The sequence below is a fragment of the Esox lucius genome, chromosome 14 (assembly GCF_011004845.1).
Source record: "Esox lucius isolate fEsoLuc1 chromosome 14, fEsoLuc1.pri, whole genome shotgun sequence".
Classification (NCBI taxonomy): domain Eukaryota; kingdom Metazoa; phylum Chordata; class Actinopteri; order Esociformes; family Esocidae; genus Esox; species Esox lucius.
The window spans coordinates 9,719,833-9,734,060 of NC_047582.1; the positions used below are offsets into that span (position 1 = coordinate 9,719,833).

At 40.2% G+C, this 14,228-nt stretch overlaps 1 protein-coding gene across 1 annotated transcript; it reads left to right on the top strand.

Annotated features, from left to right (window-relative positions):
- The first annotated feature begins 1,655 nt into the window (after positions 1–1,655).
- On the top strand, positions 1,656–12,801 carry slc25a1b (slc25a1 solute carrier family 25 member 1b). The gene is made up of 9 exons (XM_010905394.4): positions 1,656–1,995; positions 7,851–7,958; positions 8,900–8,999; positions 9,080–9,218; positions 9,335–9,419; positions 9,936–10,040; positions 10,349–10,464; positions 10,718–10,791; positions 10,882–12,801. Exons 1-9 carry the CDS (start codon positions 1,884–1,886, stop codon positions 10,994–10,996), a joined length of 954 nt encoding a protein of 317 aa, XP_010903696.1. The 5' UTR covers positions 1,656–1,883; the 3' UTR covers positions 10,997–12,801.
- The last annotated feature ends 1,427 nt before the right edge of the window (positions 12,802–14,228 follow it).

Genomic DNA, 14,228 nt, shown 5'->3' on the forward strand with positions numbered 1-14,228 from the left:
ACCATCACATTGCCTCCACCATGCTGGACAGATAGCATCAAGCACTCCAACAGCATCTTTTCATTTGGTCTGCATCTGACAAATGTTCTTCTTTGCAATCCAAACTTTCTGTCCATAACACATTTTTCCCAATCTTTCTCTGTCTAGTGTCTATGTTCTTTTGCCCATCTTAATCTTTTCTTTTTAGTGGCCAATCTGAAATATGGCTTTTCCTTTTCTCTTTCTTTCAACCCAGAAAGCCAGCATCCAGGAGTTGCCTCTTCACTGTTGATACTGGTGTTTTGTGGGAACTATTTAATGAAGTTGCCAGTTGAGGACCTGTCTATTTCTCAAACTAGACACTAATATATTTGTCCTCTTGCTCAGTTGTGCACCAGGGCCTCCCACTCCTCTTTCTATTCTGGTTTGCGATGTTCTGTGAAGGGAGTAGTACACAGCATTGTACGAGATCTTCAGTCGCTTGGCAATTTCTTGAATGGGATAGCTTTTATTTCTCATAAGATTAACGGATTAGTTCTTTGTTTCTCACCATTTTGAGCCTGTAATCAAAACCGGATACAGAACTAGTCTAAAGGCAAGTTTTATTGCTTCTTTACTTTTCAGCTGTACTAACGTAATTGCAAAAGGGTTTTCTAATGATAATTTAACCAGTTTAAAATATTAAACTTGGATTAGCAAACACAATGTGCCATTGGAACACAATACTGATGGTTGTTGATAATGGGCCTTTGTACACACGTAGATCAGCCATTTCCAGGTACAATAGTCATTTACAAGATTAACAGTGTCTACACAGTACTTCTGATCAATTTGATGTTATTTTAATAGACAAAAGATTTGCTTTTCTTTCAAGAACAGGGACACTTCTAAGTGACCCCAAACATTTAAATGGTAGTGTATATTTACATGACAATCAAAAAAGTTTTTGAAAGATTCAAGCTACATTTTGACTACATGTGTGATTTCTGTGGAATGGAGAAGGAAGCTATATTTGACTAATTTTCCTGCATTTGGAGTAGAATTCTATGGAACTTTCCCACAAAGAAAACAGGATATCTGGTGCACCTGATTGGGTTTGATGTAATGATTTATTTTACAAATTATTATATGGACAAAGATGTAATATACATAATTACATTTTTAATACTTTTAGGTAAATGCCATATTCATAAATGTAAATAGTCTGATTCAAAACCAAATGTTCTCAATTTAATGAATGACTATAATAATACGGCATTACGTTGACTGAAATGATAAACAAAATGCAATACAAGCTTGTAGTATTAATATTAATCAATATGATGTTTGTATAAGACATCTGGCTTTGTAAAATGTTCGTATGGTTTCTTGTATTTGACTATTCCTTTTTTGTTCCTGTGCTGTTGAAAAAGAAAATCGATATTTAATACTGCAGGTATATTGCACCGTTTAACAGCTGAGTACAGTACTGCAGTTTAAGTTTAAGACACTACAGTTCTTTCTCGGAGTATTTTATTCTGTCTGGCTGATTGATATGAATTAGTCATTCAAGTGTGAATTTGGTGATTTGATTTCCCGTTCCACCTTAAAAGTACTTAGTTTGTAAAAAAAATATGGCGCTTTTACGTGGAAGAATGAAAACCCCGCGCCCCGCCCGGAAAACACGGCCCACTATGGGCCGATACACTATGGACGGTTGAGTGAGGAAACTTCGCCTGTCAAAAGTACAGATGCAACATAAGCTGAACTGAGTCCAATGATCAACACCGCGCTTGAACGTGTTCGCACATCTGTTCGTGCACAAAGCGCTGGGGTGTAAGGAGGTTGACGATCCGGAGTGATAACCTGCGTTCGTAGAACTGAACAAGTTTTACATTGTTTTGGTTCGTATAATTATTGCCAAAATGTCCGGGAATCCCACATTTGTAAGTCCATTCCACAGACCCCACTGCCTGGCAGCCGCTGCACCAGCAGGAAAAGCTAAACTAACCCACCCTGGCAAGGCTATTCTGGCAGGTAAGCATACATTCAAGTCATCTTTCGTTAAGGAGGCTGCTGATGCATTGTGTCACAATTCAGATCGTGTTCATTCTAGGGCCTTGTTAATTTGTAAAACTTTTCATTATTGTCATTAACAATGAAGAATACATGTTACTTTTGTATTGTCAGTCTGTTATATTGGGATCAAAATATTTTAGCACACCTGTGCTTGCAATTGGTGGGATAACGTAAGCTTTCTAATGTAGTGAGTTGAGAGTTCATTGATTCATTCAGATATAGGCTGATTTAGTCAGCCTAAATCTGACTAAATCAGGCATTGATTTAGTCACTGGACAGCGAATGACAAAGTCACTGGACAGCGAATGACCAAAAAGCTACTGTTCTATGTTTAAAACATTATGACTAATTAATTCTGGGTATCATTATTTTACTGAGCTCACTCCTCAAATTAGGTCATATATTTTTTCCATTTGCCAATTTTATGATGTTTATTTTGCGATTTTGGCCTTGCTTAATTCAACTCTCTGAATGATTTTGGTAGTTTCCTCATGTCCTATAGGCTACATCTCACAAAGCTTTTTAAATTCTAATCCCATTGCCGGGAAGTTTCCGCCAGTACATACACGCATGGAGGAGAGACGCATTCTCTTCAATTGAGCTTGCAGGCGACTAACATCACAAAGAGTGGGCGCTGTCGGTTTGCCGCAACAAAGAATTAAACTCATGGGTGCAGCTGTACTGTGAGGCCTTGATTTAGACCACTGCTGAGACCATTTCTGCCATGTTTTAGTGGTTTAACGACATTCACGTGGGCGACCCGGGTTCGAATCGTGAGGTAGCAAACATTTCCATTGCGGGCCAGCTGAACTAGGCTTGCCTGGTTTCTTGTTTAAATACATGATAAATCCCTCTAAAATATATTAATGCAAAATGCATTGGATTACATTTCCGGTTGGAGTTATACAAATTACAAAATATTCCAAAAAGTATTTAATACATATTTCAAATACATTTAACATAAATATTGCCCATCTCTGTTTTTGACAGGGTGTTAAATCTGCCTCTAAAACGGTTTGAAATAAAATGTTGTATATCATCCTACCACTTTGTTTTTGTGACTGACATGTGAGGGAGGATGGGGGTGGGGTGGGGAATGTGGTCACAAATAAGTAACTAGTCACACCGAGCTCAAGGGCAATGTCCTGTATTAATGCACTGTGGAACTTGATGTTTGGCATCACTTTCCTTCCTGCCTGGTGTGTGAGTGGCAAAATTATTATTGTAGTCGACTTTAAGAATACAAGACCATATTAAAAAAGTTTGGGAAACAAATAGCTTTAGTGGCATCGCTAAAGCTACTGTATTCCAACTGTACCTAATAACATTTGAAGTGCACTTTTCACCATGAACTACTGGCAATTTGCTCTTCAAGCCTTGGCTTCAAAGACTGTCTGTGTGTGTATGTGCATTCACGCTCATGTCTTTTTGTGTGTGTGAGTAGGACTAAGCAACAGTCTGTTTTAATGAAGGAAACATTCTCTGCTCTGGTCATCGGTTCCAGGGTGTATGGAGTTAAATGAAATATGTGTCATGGTCCTTTTCAGTGATAACCACTGACCCCATGTTAACCAGCAGAGCGGGGTTAACATGGCTTATGAATGGGTGTTACACATGCAGGGTTTCAGGGAGTTTGGCTGACTCTTCCCACAGGACAGGGGCTAAGTGGGGCACAGCGTAAGTTGGGTTAGAGCTACAGAATCAGTAATAATGGGTATGTTATGGAACATTTTGTAAAAACATGGCTGGCTGATCCATCTCTATCTCAGGATAACCCTGGCTGTGGCCTATGTTTATTCGTTTGTAGTCATAGTAAGCCCGTCAGTGTCGCATGCCACTTGATGAGGAAGATAATTGGATGAAAACATTGCTGTAGACGTGCCTCTGCCTAAAGAAAGGAACCCCTGAATGCAGTTGTACCACTAGTTTGGCTGTTTAGGACAATATGCTACTTCATCAATCAGCATATTTGTGTGTGTGCTTAAAGTGCTTCTGTTAGTGGTTTCTTGCCGGAGTACCTAGGGAACACTGATGTTTATCACAAAAAATCACCAGCACTATCTTCAGGTGATAAAAATAATAAAAAACGGTCTGTCTCTCAGGTCTCTGGTGCATTTTCAAGCCTGTTTTTCAGGTTTATCGGTCCATCATTGCAATTCAACGACAGTAAACAGTGAATTGTTGGAGCCCACTCTTTTTAAGTCACACCACAGATGAGAGGAATATGACTAACTACCAGGAAGTGCTTTTGCAATCAAACCAGACAAAGGAAAGGAGATGATAGGGAGAAGTCTCTACAAAACCAGCAAGATTTTCTCAACAGTGAGAAGGCTTGACTTGGGGCTGGAGCCTGCAGTGAATGCGGCAAAGCAGAGTGCCGCGTGTCTGAATCCATGAGCCATGATGACACGGCAGAAAGTCCACACACTTCTGCAGTTCAGAGAGCACACTCCCTCTGCTCAAACACTCTGCACACGCTGTACGCTTGCCCTCCTGCACAGTTTCACACACAGCACGTGTGCAGCAGGACTACCATGCCTTTTCACCAGACCAGTTTAGACCAGACCAGACCAGGGACACATTCAGAAGGCAGCTTTCTTAAATGTTCACTTTTCATGGCACCTTTTCCCCTGATTGCTCTATAGAACGCAAAGCACTCTTAGACCCAGTGAACCTGGCAATATCTCGTTAGAGCATTATTATGGCACGCCCTCATCTACCCAGATCAAATTGTACTTAAAGGCTTCTTCCTTATCTGTATCTGCAGGCCCTTCTTTATCAACATACAAGAGTTATAGGTCATTTCAGAAGTCAACTCATATTCAAGATGGCTTATCGGTGACAGGTCAGCAAAGCAGGCAGCCCAAAGAAGATTAACGTGTCTGTAGTCAGACTAGACCAACTGCTTGTCTTTTTCACCCATAAGTCTCTTTTCGCAGAGGTTAGCCTTTCTCATATCATCTGTTTGAGACGTTGACCACAGACCAAAGAATAGGACCTGTGGTGGTAATGTAACCTAGTGGTCAAGTCACTAGTACTAATCCCAGAGCCGAGAAGGTGAAAAACCTTGTAGTTCTCTTGCTGAGCAGGACAGTTGACGTTAACGGCTCCCAGGTTGTTGCTGTAATTGGTTCTTAACATACTTATCTGATCAAATTTAATGGAGCATTCCTAAGTGACCTGTTTTTTTGTTGTATATTTTATGTTAAATGCAGTAAAACTGAATTGTTTCCCTTAAGACCGTTTTTTGTGAGGCCTTAACAAACAGATCTGTTGTTGGTGTGTGTGAGGAAACAGAAGTGACTATATTTTTTTCCATTCAGTGTTCACATGACATTACTTTTATAGTTCTGCTAACATCTTCATCTTTCACTGATTCCTGGTTAGGATAGTAAATTAAAGAAAGAATGACTGGCTTGTGACACTAGGTGTCTAATTATTTCCTCCTAACTGGCCAGTCATCATTATACATCTTGCTGAATGACAGGAACCAGGCACCATGTAATTACAAGATAGTGAACTATAGAGACTACCGTTGTGTGGTAATGTTGAAAACTTGAGCCTTGGTAGCAGTGACTAGGTTCTGGTTACAGTGACAGACTCTGATACTTTTGGATGCCTTTCATTTGTGGTATTCCTGATAAAGAGCAAGTGACTAATCTAGGGGTTGATATTGCAAAAGACCCACAATGTACTGTAGATGTTTTGTGAACTTTAACCCTATCATTGAAAAGACAAAGACAACTTAATCAGCTGCTAAAAAGAGATTTCTCTGTAAAAGGGAGAATAATACTTGCAAAAGCAGAGGATATGCTGTTTTATCTCTTTACCTTGACTGTAAGATCATGAAGAATATTGACCAAATTATTTTGATCTTTGATAAGAAGAACCGTACTACAGGAAATATGTGATTATAAAATAACTGCCTTCCTTTTTCTTGATCTTTACCCTTTTTAGATTAGATGGGCTTGAATAAACTATATCAGTTGATTAAACTGGTATGAATTTCCTCCAAACTATCCCCCCAATCTGCTATGGACATTTCACTGCTTAGTTCTGCCTCACATTTTCCATTGATGGGTTCTGTTGTGGATACAGATAAAATATACATTGGCTTTTGGTGGGGCACTTTGAGGCACCCGTCAAACATAGGTGTAGTGTTTGTACATCCCCAGGCCCTGCAGTCAAAGTTATCATGGTTAGAGGGGATGGAGGAGGGGTTACTCGCTAGTTAGAGCAGGAATTACATTGGCTTAGGGTCCAAATGACCCTTCATTTGTTTATTTTTATGGGATTATTAAAATTGTCCGATTCAAATGTATTCTACACCCTGAGAAGATACTTAACCAAATGACCAATTAGAGTATAATTGGGATACAAGACTGGGATTCACTGGAGATTACTACATCACTTTGAAGTCTGTGATTTGCTGGCAATGCTAGGTAGACATAGTGGTGACGGTTTATATTTTAGCATTTGGTCCAGCAATAGCCATCTTGAATTCCTACATGAGTGCAACATGCAGTTTCTGAATACCATCAGATTGGTCAGCCACTGTTTTAGGTTCAGCTCTGTCATGAGGGTGTCATATTACAGGATGGTCAGGGATTCAGACATGGCCTGGTGGGCTTGTCTCTAGACACTCCACACAATTTTCCAGGGGCCACAAAATGTTTTGTACCTTAGAGGTGCATATTATCCCTCATCCTAACCGTCACTTGTTACTTGATAAAAATATGCTTCACTTCATCTCCAAAAAATACTAATGTATATGGATGTTAACAGACTGTATGTATTTTGGTGATTTGCTGATTTGTGATGAAAAATATTTATATTGATGTGGCTTATTATTTCTGAAAAACAGGCTGTCTGGATTTGTTGATTTGTGATGAGACCAAAAAAGTTTAATTCATTATTTCTAATGATCATACCATAATATTCATTAATGTTTAATCCTTTTTTTGTAAAAGATTGCAAACAGTATAAATGTCAAATCCAAAACTCAATGAAAGTGTTGCATTCCATGTCCATTCCTGTCTGGACTGTGGGTTGAGGTGAAAGGCATGCTGGAGTCCAGACTCAACAAATGTCTCTTTCAGAACAGCATAGTTCAAAAAGGACGTTCCCCACAAAGGTTTAGGGTCAGTTTTTCCAATTCTAACAGTTTTATCCATGGAGAGTGGTCATTTAGAACTAGTTTAGATCTGTGATTTTGTGTGAATTTGGGAGAATGTTTTATGCAGTTGCCCCTTGATTCTAAGTTCTTGTTTGTTACTTGGAATAATCTGTATGTTTTTAATGATGTCAGTAAGTCAGTCAATGAGTGTGTGTAAATTTGTTTAGCTATAGCTCTGTGTGTGTGTGTGTGTGTGTGGGTGTGTGTGTGCGTGTGTGCAAGCTTGTACCTCTTTTTTTCTGTGTTAGTGGAGTCCCACCCAGGGGAGTATTCTATGGGCAGAATCGGATTCTGCTCAGCCAATCAGATCCATTCTTTCTGTTTGCTGTTCAACTGCAGATGTGTAGCTTGGCCTTGTTAAGGTGGAACCAGGAGGTTACTACAGACCCTCTTACATGTTGATATTTCAAAGTTTTTCAGTAATTGACACCTCAATGATACCTTTTAGCTTTTTTCAAATTATTTTTTGTCACCGTATTTATCTGTGGAATTAATAAACATAAAATTATGACATCCATTCGACCAGCAGAAAAGACCCATGTACTGAAAACTACCAAATCGAGAGTCAGACAGCCTAGCCTATAGAGATCAGTCTAACCAGAACTCTCTCTCTCTCTCTCTCTCTGTCTGTCTCTAGGTGGTATTGCTGGAGGAATAGAGATCTGTATTACATTTCCTACAGAGTATGTGAAGACTCAGCTACAACTGGATGAGAAGGCCAACCCTCCCAGATATAAAGGCATTGGTGGGTAATTGTTTCAGCAGTGGCTCCAAAACATGGGGGATTTACTTGACATTAATTGCTGCATTGTTACCAGTCATATCTGTAACAGCCCATTCATTGCAACCAAGATGGCCTGTGGCTGATTAATGGAGAATTACAGACCTTCCTGTGTGTGTGTGTGTTCAGCCTAGCATTGTTATCTGCTGTCAGAGTCTGTAGACTTTGGCCTGGAGTCTCTCTGAAACAACATGTTTGTCAGGCCGTATTTCACGCTCATGGACTGTTAAAGGGATAGTTCAAACAACATTATGAAATAACACATTGGTGTCTTTATTCTGTAAGTATGCATGACAGCAGTCCATTCTTTGATTTTATTTCCCTGGCACCATTTCTGAATGATGTCCATTTGAGGCACCGATCACATCTTTTTCCTAGTACGTGCACTTCTCCTGTATCATGTCCAAATCATCCAAAAGTATCTAGGACTCATTGTGAAACTCAACAAAGCCACTTATAGACAATTGGAATATGGCTTAGATAATGTCAGTACCATGATTTTTTGGCATTTGTTGAATCCATCCCACTCAAGTCATTGTACCAGAATTACATCCAGTCATCTAACCTCATGTGACTCTGTTTGTGTTTGCTATACATTTTCGATAGATCCCATTTATCTGTAGCAGATTGTGAGAAATGCACAGCTTTTTTGGTTAAAATACCACCAGTGCAATGCCAACATTCCCATGTGTCGCCACCACCTCCCCCAGGATTGAACTGGGATTCAGTCCCCTTCTTACTGCTCCTCCCCATGGCTGTCTCCCCCTTTGTTTTTCATTGTCTGACTAAAAGTGAAAACACCAGAAAATATGTTTTTAGAAAACACCCTGAAGTGGCTTGAAATATCTGCCCTTGACTGTGACGTTGGTGTCGCCTGTCCACCTGATTGTCTCTCGTCCCTGTAGTGGACTGTGTGAAGCAGACCGTGGACGGTCATGGGGTCAGGGGCCTTTACAGAGGACTCAGCTCGCTGCTGTACGGCTCCATACCCAAAGCAGCGGTCAGGTACGCACGCACCACGCCGTCTATTGGTCTCTGTCCGTTTTTAGAGCGTTCCTGATGACCTCTCTCTTTCCCTCCATCAGGTTTGGTGTGTTTGAGTTCCTGAGTAATAAGATGCGCGATGAGAGTGGGAGGCTGGACGGTACGCGAGGCCTGCTCTGTGGCCTCGGGGCCGGGGTGGCTGAGGCTGTGGTGGTGGTCTGCCCAATGGAGACGGTCAAGGTAGCTTTCTCTTAAAATGCGTTAGCAGATCTTAAGCCATTTAATGTGTTGGTGTCGTTGGTCCTCAAGCCGTTTCCATCGGCACCATGACTTCATTTGAATCCGTGTCATTTCAGGTGAAGTTCATCCACGACCAGTCGTCGGCAAAGCCGAAGTATCGGGGATTCTTTCACGGGGTTAGGGAGATTGTTAGAACCGAAGGTAAGAAGGGGACTGATTGACACTGTGTGTTTTCCACACTTCAACTGCAGGAAGAGGAAAGGGTTTAGAGACTCAGGAAGAGGAGATTTGTTTAGAGACTCAGGAAGAGGAGATTTATTTAGAGACTCAGGAAGAGGAAATTTATTTAGAGACTCAGGAAGAGGAGATTTATTTAGAGACTCAGAAAAAGGAGACTTGTTTAGAGACTCAGGAAGAGAAGAGCGTTGTAGAGACACAGGAAGAGGAGAGTGTTGTAGAGACACAGGAAGAGGAGAGTGTTGTAGAGACACAGGAAGAGGAGAGCGTTGTAGAGACAGGAAGAGGGGAGTGTTGTAGAGACACAGGAAGAGAAGAGCAGAGGAAGTCTACAGAGTGTAGTTACTGCCATCTGCTGGACAGTCATGGTCTCTGTAACTGTTGAATCAGTTATATTCTGGTAATTGGAGGGTACGATAGAGGATTTTTTGCGGTTGTTATTGGCTGTGTGTCAGTGTGTTATGGCATTGTCTCCTGCAGGCCTGAGGGGGACTTACCAAGGTCTGACAGCCACGGTACTGAAACAGGGATCCAACCAGGCCATCCGCTTTTACGTCATGACCTCCCTCCGGAACTGGTATAAAGGTTTGTGTGACCATCTGACCGGTCTGTGTGTCTGGGCACCTGACTTACTGTGTATGTGTTGTTTGCCTGTGTGTGTGTGTGTGGGCACCTGACATACTGTGTATGTGTTGTTTGCCTGTGTGTGTGTGTGTGGGCACCTGACATACTGTGTATGTGTTGTTTGCCTGTGTGTGTGTGTGTGGGCACCTGACATACTGTATCTGTGTTGTTCGTCTATGTGTGTGTGTGTCTGGGCACCTGACATACTGTATCTGTGTTGTTCGCCTGTGTGTGTGTGTAGATGGAGTCTGACTCTGTCCGCTCTTTAGGTGATAACCCAAACAAGTCTATCAACCCTTTGGTCACTGGTGCATTCGGAGCTATTGCTGGAGCTGTCAGTGTGTTTGGTAACACTCCTCTCGATGTCATCAAAACCAGGATGCAGGTACACACCGCTGTGATTAATGACCTGGTGGCATTCACTGAGTGTCTGTTTGACGTGTATGGTGTGTATGTACACGTGTGTGTGTGTGTGTGTGTGTGTGTGTGTATGTATGTATGTGTGTGTGTGTGTGTGTGTGTGTGAGTGTGTGTGTGTGCATTGTGTGTGTGTGTGTGTGTATGTATGTATATGTGTGTGTGTATGTGTGTGTGCATTGTATCGTATTTTTAATTACCGTGTCCGTATTCACTGTCAGGGTCTGGAAGCTCAGAAGTATAAAAGTACTCTGGACTGTGCTGTGAAGATCATGAAGTATGAGGGACCTAAAGCGTAAGTGTTTCTGTCCCCCACATCTCATTTGCCTCTGTTTTTAATAGGCAGATCGTAGCATTGACCCTGTGCTTGCCTTTCGACCCCCAGGTTTTATAAGGGTACAGTCCCCCGGCTGGGCAGGGTGTGTATGGACGTAGCCATCGTCTTCATCATCTATGAGGAGGTGGTGAAGGTCCTCAACAAATTCTGGAAGACGGACTGAGACAGAGGTTGCTTGACGACCGGTGGGGAACAGAGGGCAGTCAGGATGGTAGGGCTGGCTCTCTGGATTCACAACCAAGGCACGGAGACTTCTGCCCAATCTGTAGGTTCTCCATGACCAGCTACCTCCTGCATGACTGGGTGCATTTCATTCCACACAGTTGTTCTGTCCCCTGTCTTAGTTTACTTTGGTAGTTGGAATGAAATTCAGCCATGATAAATGTAAATGATATGGGGTGTTCAGTGCACTTGGCCCAGGATTCAATGGGGTCCGGTTGTGGACGTATTGTGTATACTTACTGTGTTCTTCACATCCACACAGGGGTTCTAGTGGTGGAACGGGGTGGGGGGAGGGAACTAAGGGAACACTGTGTCATTCCAGAGAAGTGTCTTAGACCAACGGTGCTTCAGTTCACTAATGGCTATTATTAACATGTTATTTTCTGTGTTAACTTACTTGACATAATCCAAGATGAAAAAAATAATATTCTGAAACCCAATATAATGTGATGTAGATCATCAGGAAATACTTGAAATGAGAGGATGACAGGGGCTTTGAACGCCTGATTCTATATATAACAGGTGAACAAGTAAAATGGGTCTGGTGAAGTCATTCTGCCCATTGGTTTTACCCTTGATAGCAGTACAACAGACATATTTGCTCATTCATTTGTCATATGGGTGTTATTTTCAAGGTTTAATGTAGTTCTGAAATGTTCTCGCTGTTTTACAAACCTGAGTGCAATTATAACACAATGCCTTATAAATAATTATATTCCATGCTATCTTTATGGTAGAGAACTACAGTATAATATGTAGTAAGCAGAGGCTTCTGTGTCAAATCCTTATGCAGTTAAGAGGAAAATCTGTCAATCTGTGATCTAAACCCTAATTACTCATGTCGCATCTGCAAGAGTTTTAAGATTGTGTGCTAAATGGCTAAAATGTACAAATCTAATTATGATTTTTGTGACCATAGAATTACAATTCAGTCAGTAATTACTTGTGATTTTAATTGTTTGGTGCTGACCCTAGTGTTGGTGTCGTTCAGAGACAATATACTAAAATCTTCTGCAGAATGCACCAACTATCTTTAAGTTGATTCCAAGAAAACATTGACCAAGATTGAGATTAAGATAGATTTCTGTATACGTCCATCAATCTATTTACATAACGATTATGTACTTTGAATGTTTCAAAGTGACTGCACATTTATTTTATGATTGTTTTAGAAATATGGTATGAAACAACAATGTTTAATGTTGTATATCATGCTGGGTTAATTATTCCTTGATGACATACAGTACCATACAATGATACTTAATCACTGGTTTTAAGGGGAGCATTTTATATATAGAATGTAACAGAGCATTGAGGCCTTGCCGAGATGTTTTTATTGGCCAATATAAGAGGGACCTAATCTTACTTGTTGGCAGTATAGCTTACCAAATACTATTCTAATGCAGCCTTATTTAATTTAATGTGATGAGGTGTTGCCTGGTAAGGTTCCATGGTTGCTATAGAATATCTATACATGCCATTGATGTACAATTTATGAGTACATATTTTCTTGGTAGTTGTGGGGATGATTTCTACTTTGTACATTTCTGTTTTGCAAAGCCTTATGGATGTTTTGCACTGTTTTGGCCTGGCCATTAGACAATATCTTATGTAAACATGTTTTATAGAAACATGCACACAGTACATCCATTGCAGGTTGTACTGCTGAAGAGACACATTTGTAAAATTTGCCCTTGGAATTTTAAATATGCCATGTGTGCATTAAAGAGTATACACAAGTATGTACATTGTGTGTGTTGCCTCATATGACAGTCCTTTTACTACATATATAGTACCAAAAAAAATATGCCACTAAACAAATTGTTTTGTGTAACTGCATAGTTTTAATTTTAAGTGTCTGTTTGTCTTTTTCCTTTCAGTCTTCCTCAGGGCAATTGAATTGCCAGTCAAGATGTTTCTACATTTTGGAACTGCTTAGTACCTATATCAGTGTGTAAAGGTTCATTTTCCTGATTTATGAAGTGCCCTCAAATGAGTTGACAAGCATTTGGTGGCATCTGAATGGACAAGATGTTTCTGTACACAGCAGTGACGTAATCAATCAATCAAATGTATTTATAAAGCCCTTTTTATATCACAGGATGCTGTTACATTTTGGAACTGTCCCACTTGTCTTTGTTGATTACGTCACTGCTGTGTACAGAAACATCTTGTCCGTTCAGATGCTACCAAATGGTGGTATGCCATTTTTTCTCTCAACACTTTCCTCTTGCCATCACTGGTATATGTTAGGACAATTTCAGTATTTAGGACCCTAATGAATTGTCCATGCAATGACACTTTTTTCAATGTCAGTAGGTTTTGAGTAATTTACTTCCTGCACTTTGTTCAGGAGATTCAGGGCTGGGTTTTTTTTTTGAGGAGAGCAATTTTTGGGGAGAGCAATTTTATTTAATTTAGAAAAACACACCCAGTTCATTTAAAAAATATGATATAAGTCACGTTTGTAGAGATGAAACCACTGGTTGACCTCATTACTGATGGCAGTAAGTCCATGAAGTTGACTAGCTGGTGGCCATGTTCAGTCAAATTAACCAAGAACTTAACAGACAAAAAAAATTAATTTAGGAACCCCCACACCTGTCCCCTTTGAGATTGAGAGCTCAGCTCTTAGTTCAATTGAATCATCCCAATTCCAAGCGCCATCATCCCACAATCTCAGATGAGAACATCACAGTGATCACCAAGATGACACTGGGAGATTTTCCACAAAAAATGATTCCATTTGTCTATTCTGGTGTGGATTTATGCATCATTTGTAAAGTATATCTGCACCTGCTTTATTTAAAAAAATTTAAGTTATGATCTTTTATGCGTACCACCTATTGTATATTGTATGTCAACTTTATTTACATAGGTTTAGTTTATTGACATTGGTTTAGTGTATTCTGCTCCTATATGTTGTATACCACCAGCAGCACCATTATACCAAATACAATTCTGAGTTTGTAGTGAATATTTGACATTTATTTAGAAAATATGACTGATCATGCAAAAAAAAAATATATATATTTAAGGATAGTGATCATATGAAGCCATTTATTATCACATAGTTGTTTGGCTCCTTTTTAAATCATAATGATAACAGAAATCACCCAAATGGCCCTGATCAAAAATGTAAATACCCTTGAATGTTGGGCCTTATTACAGAC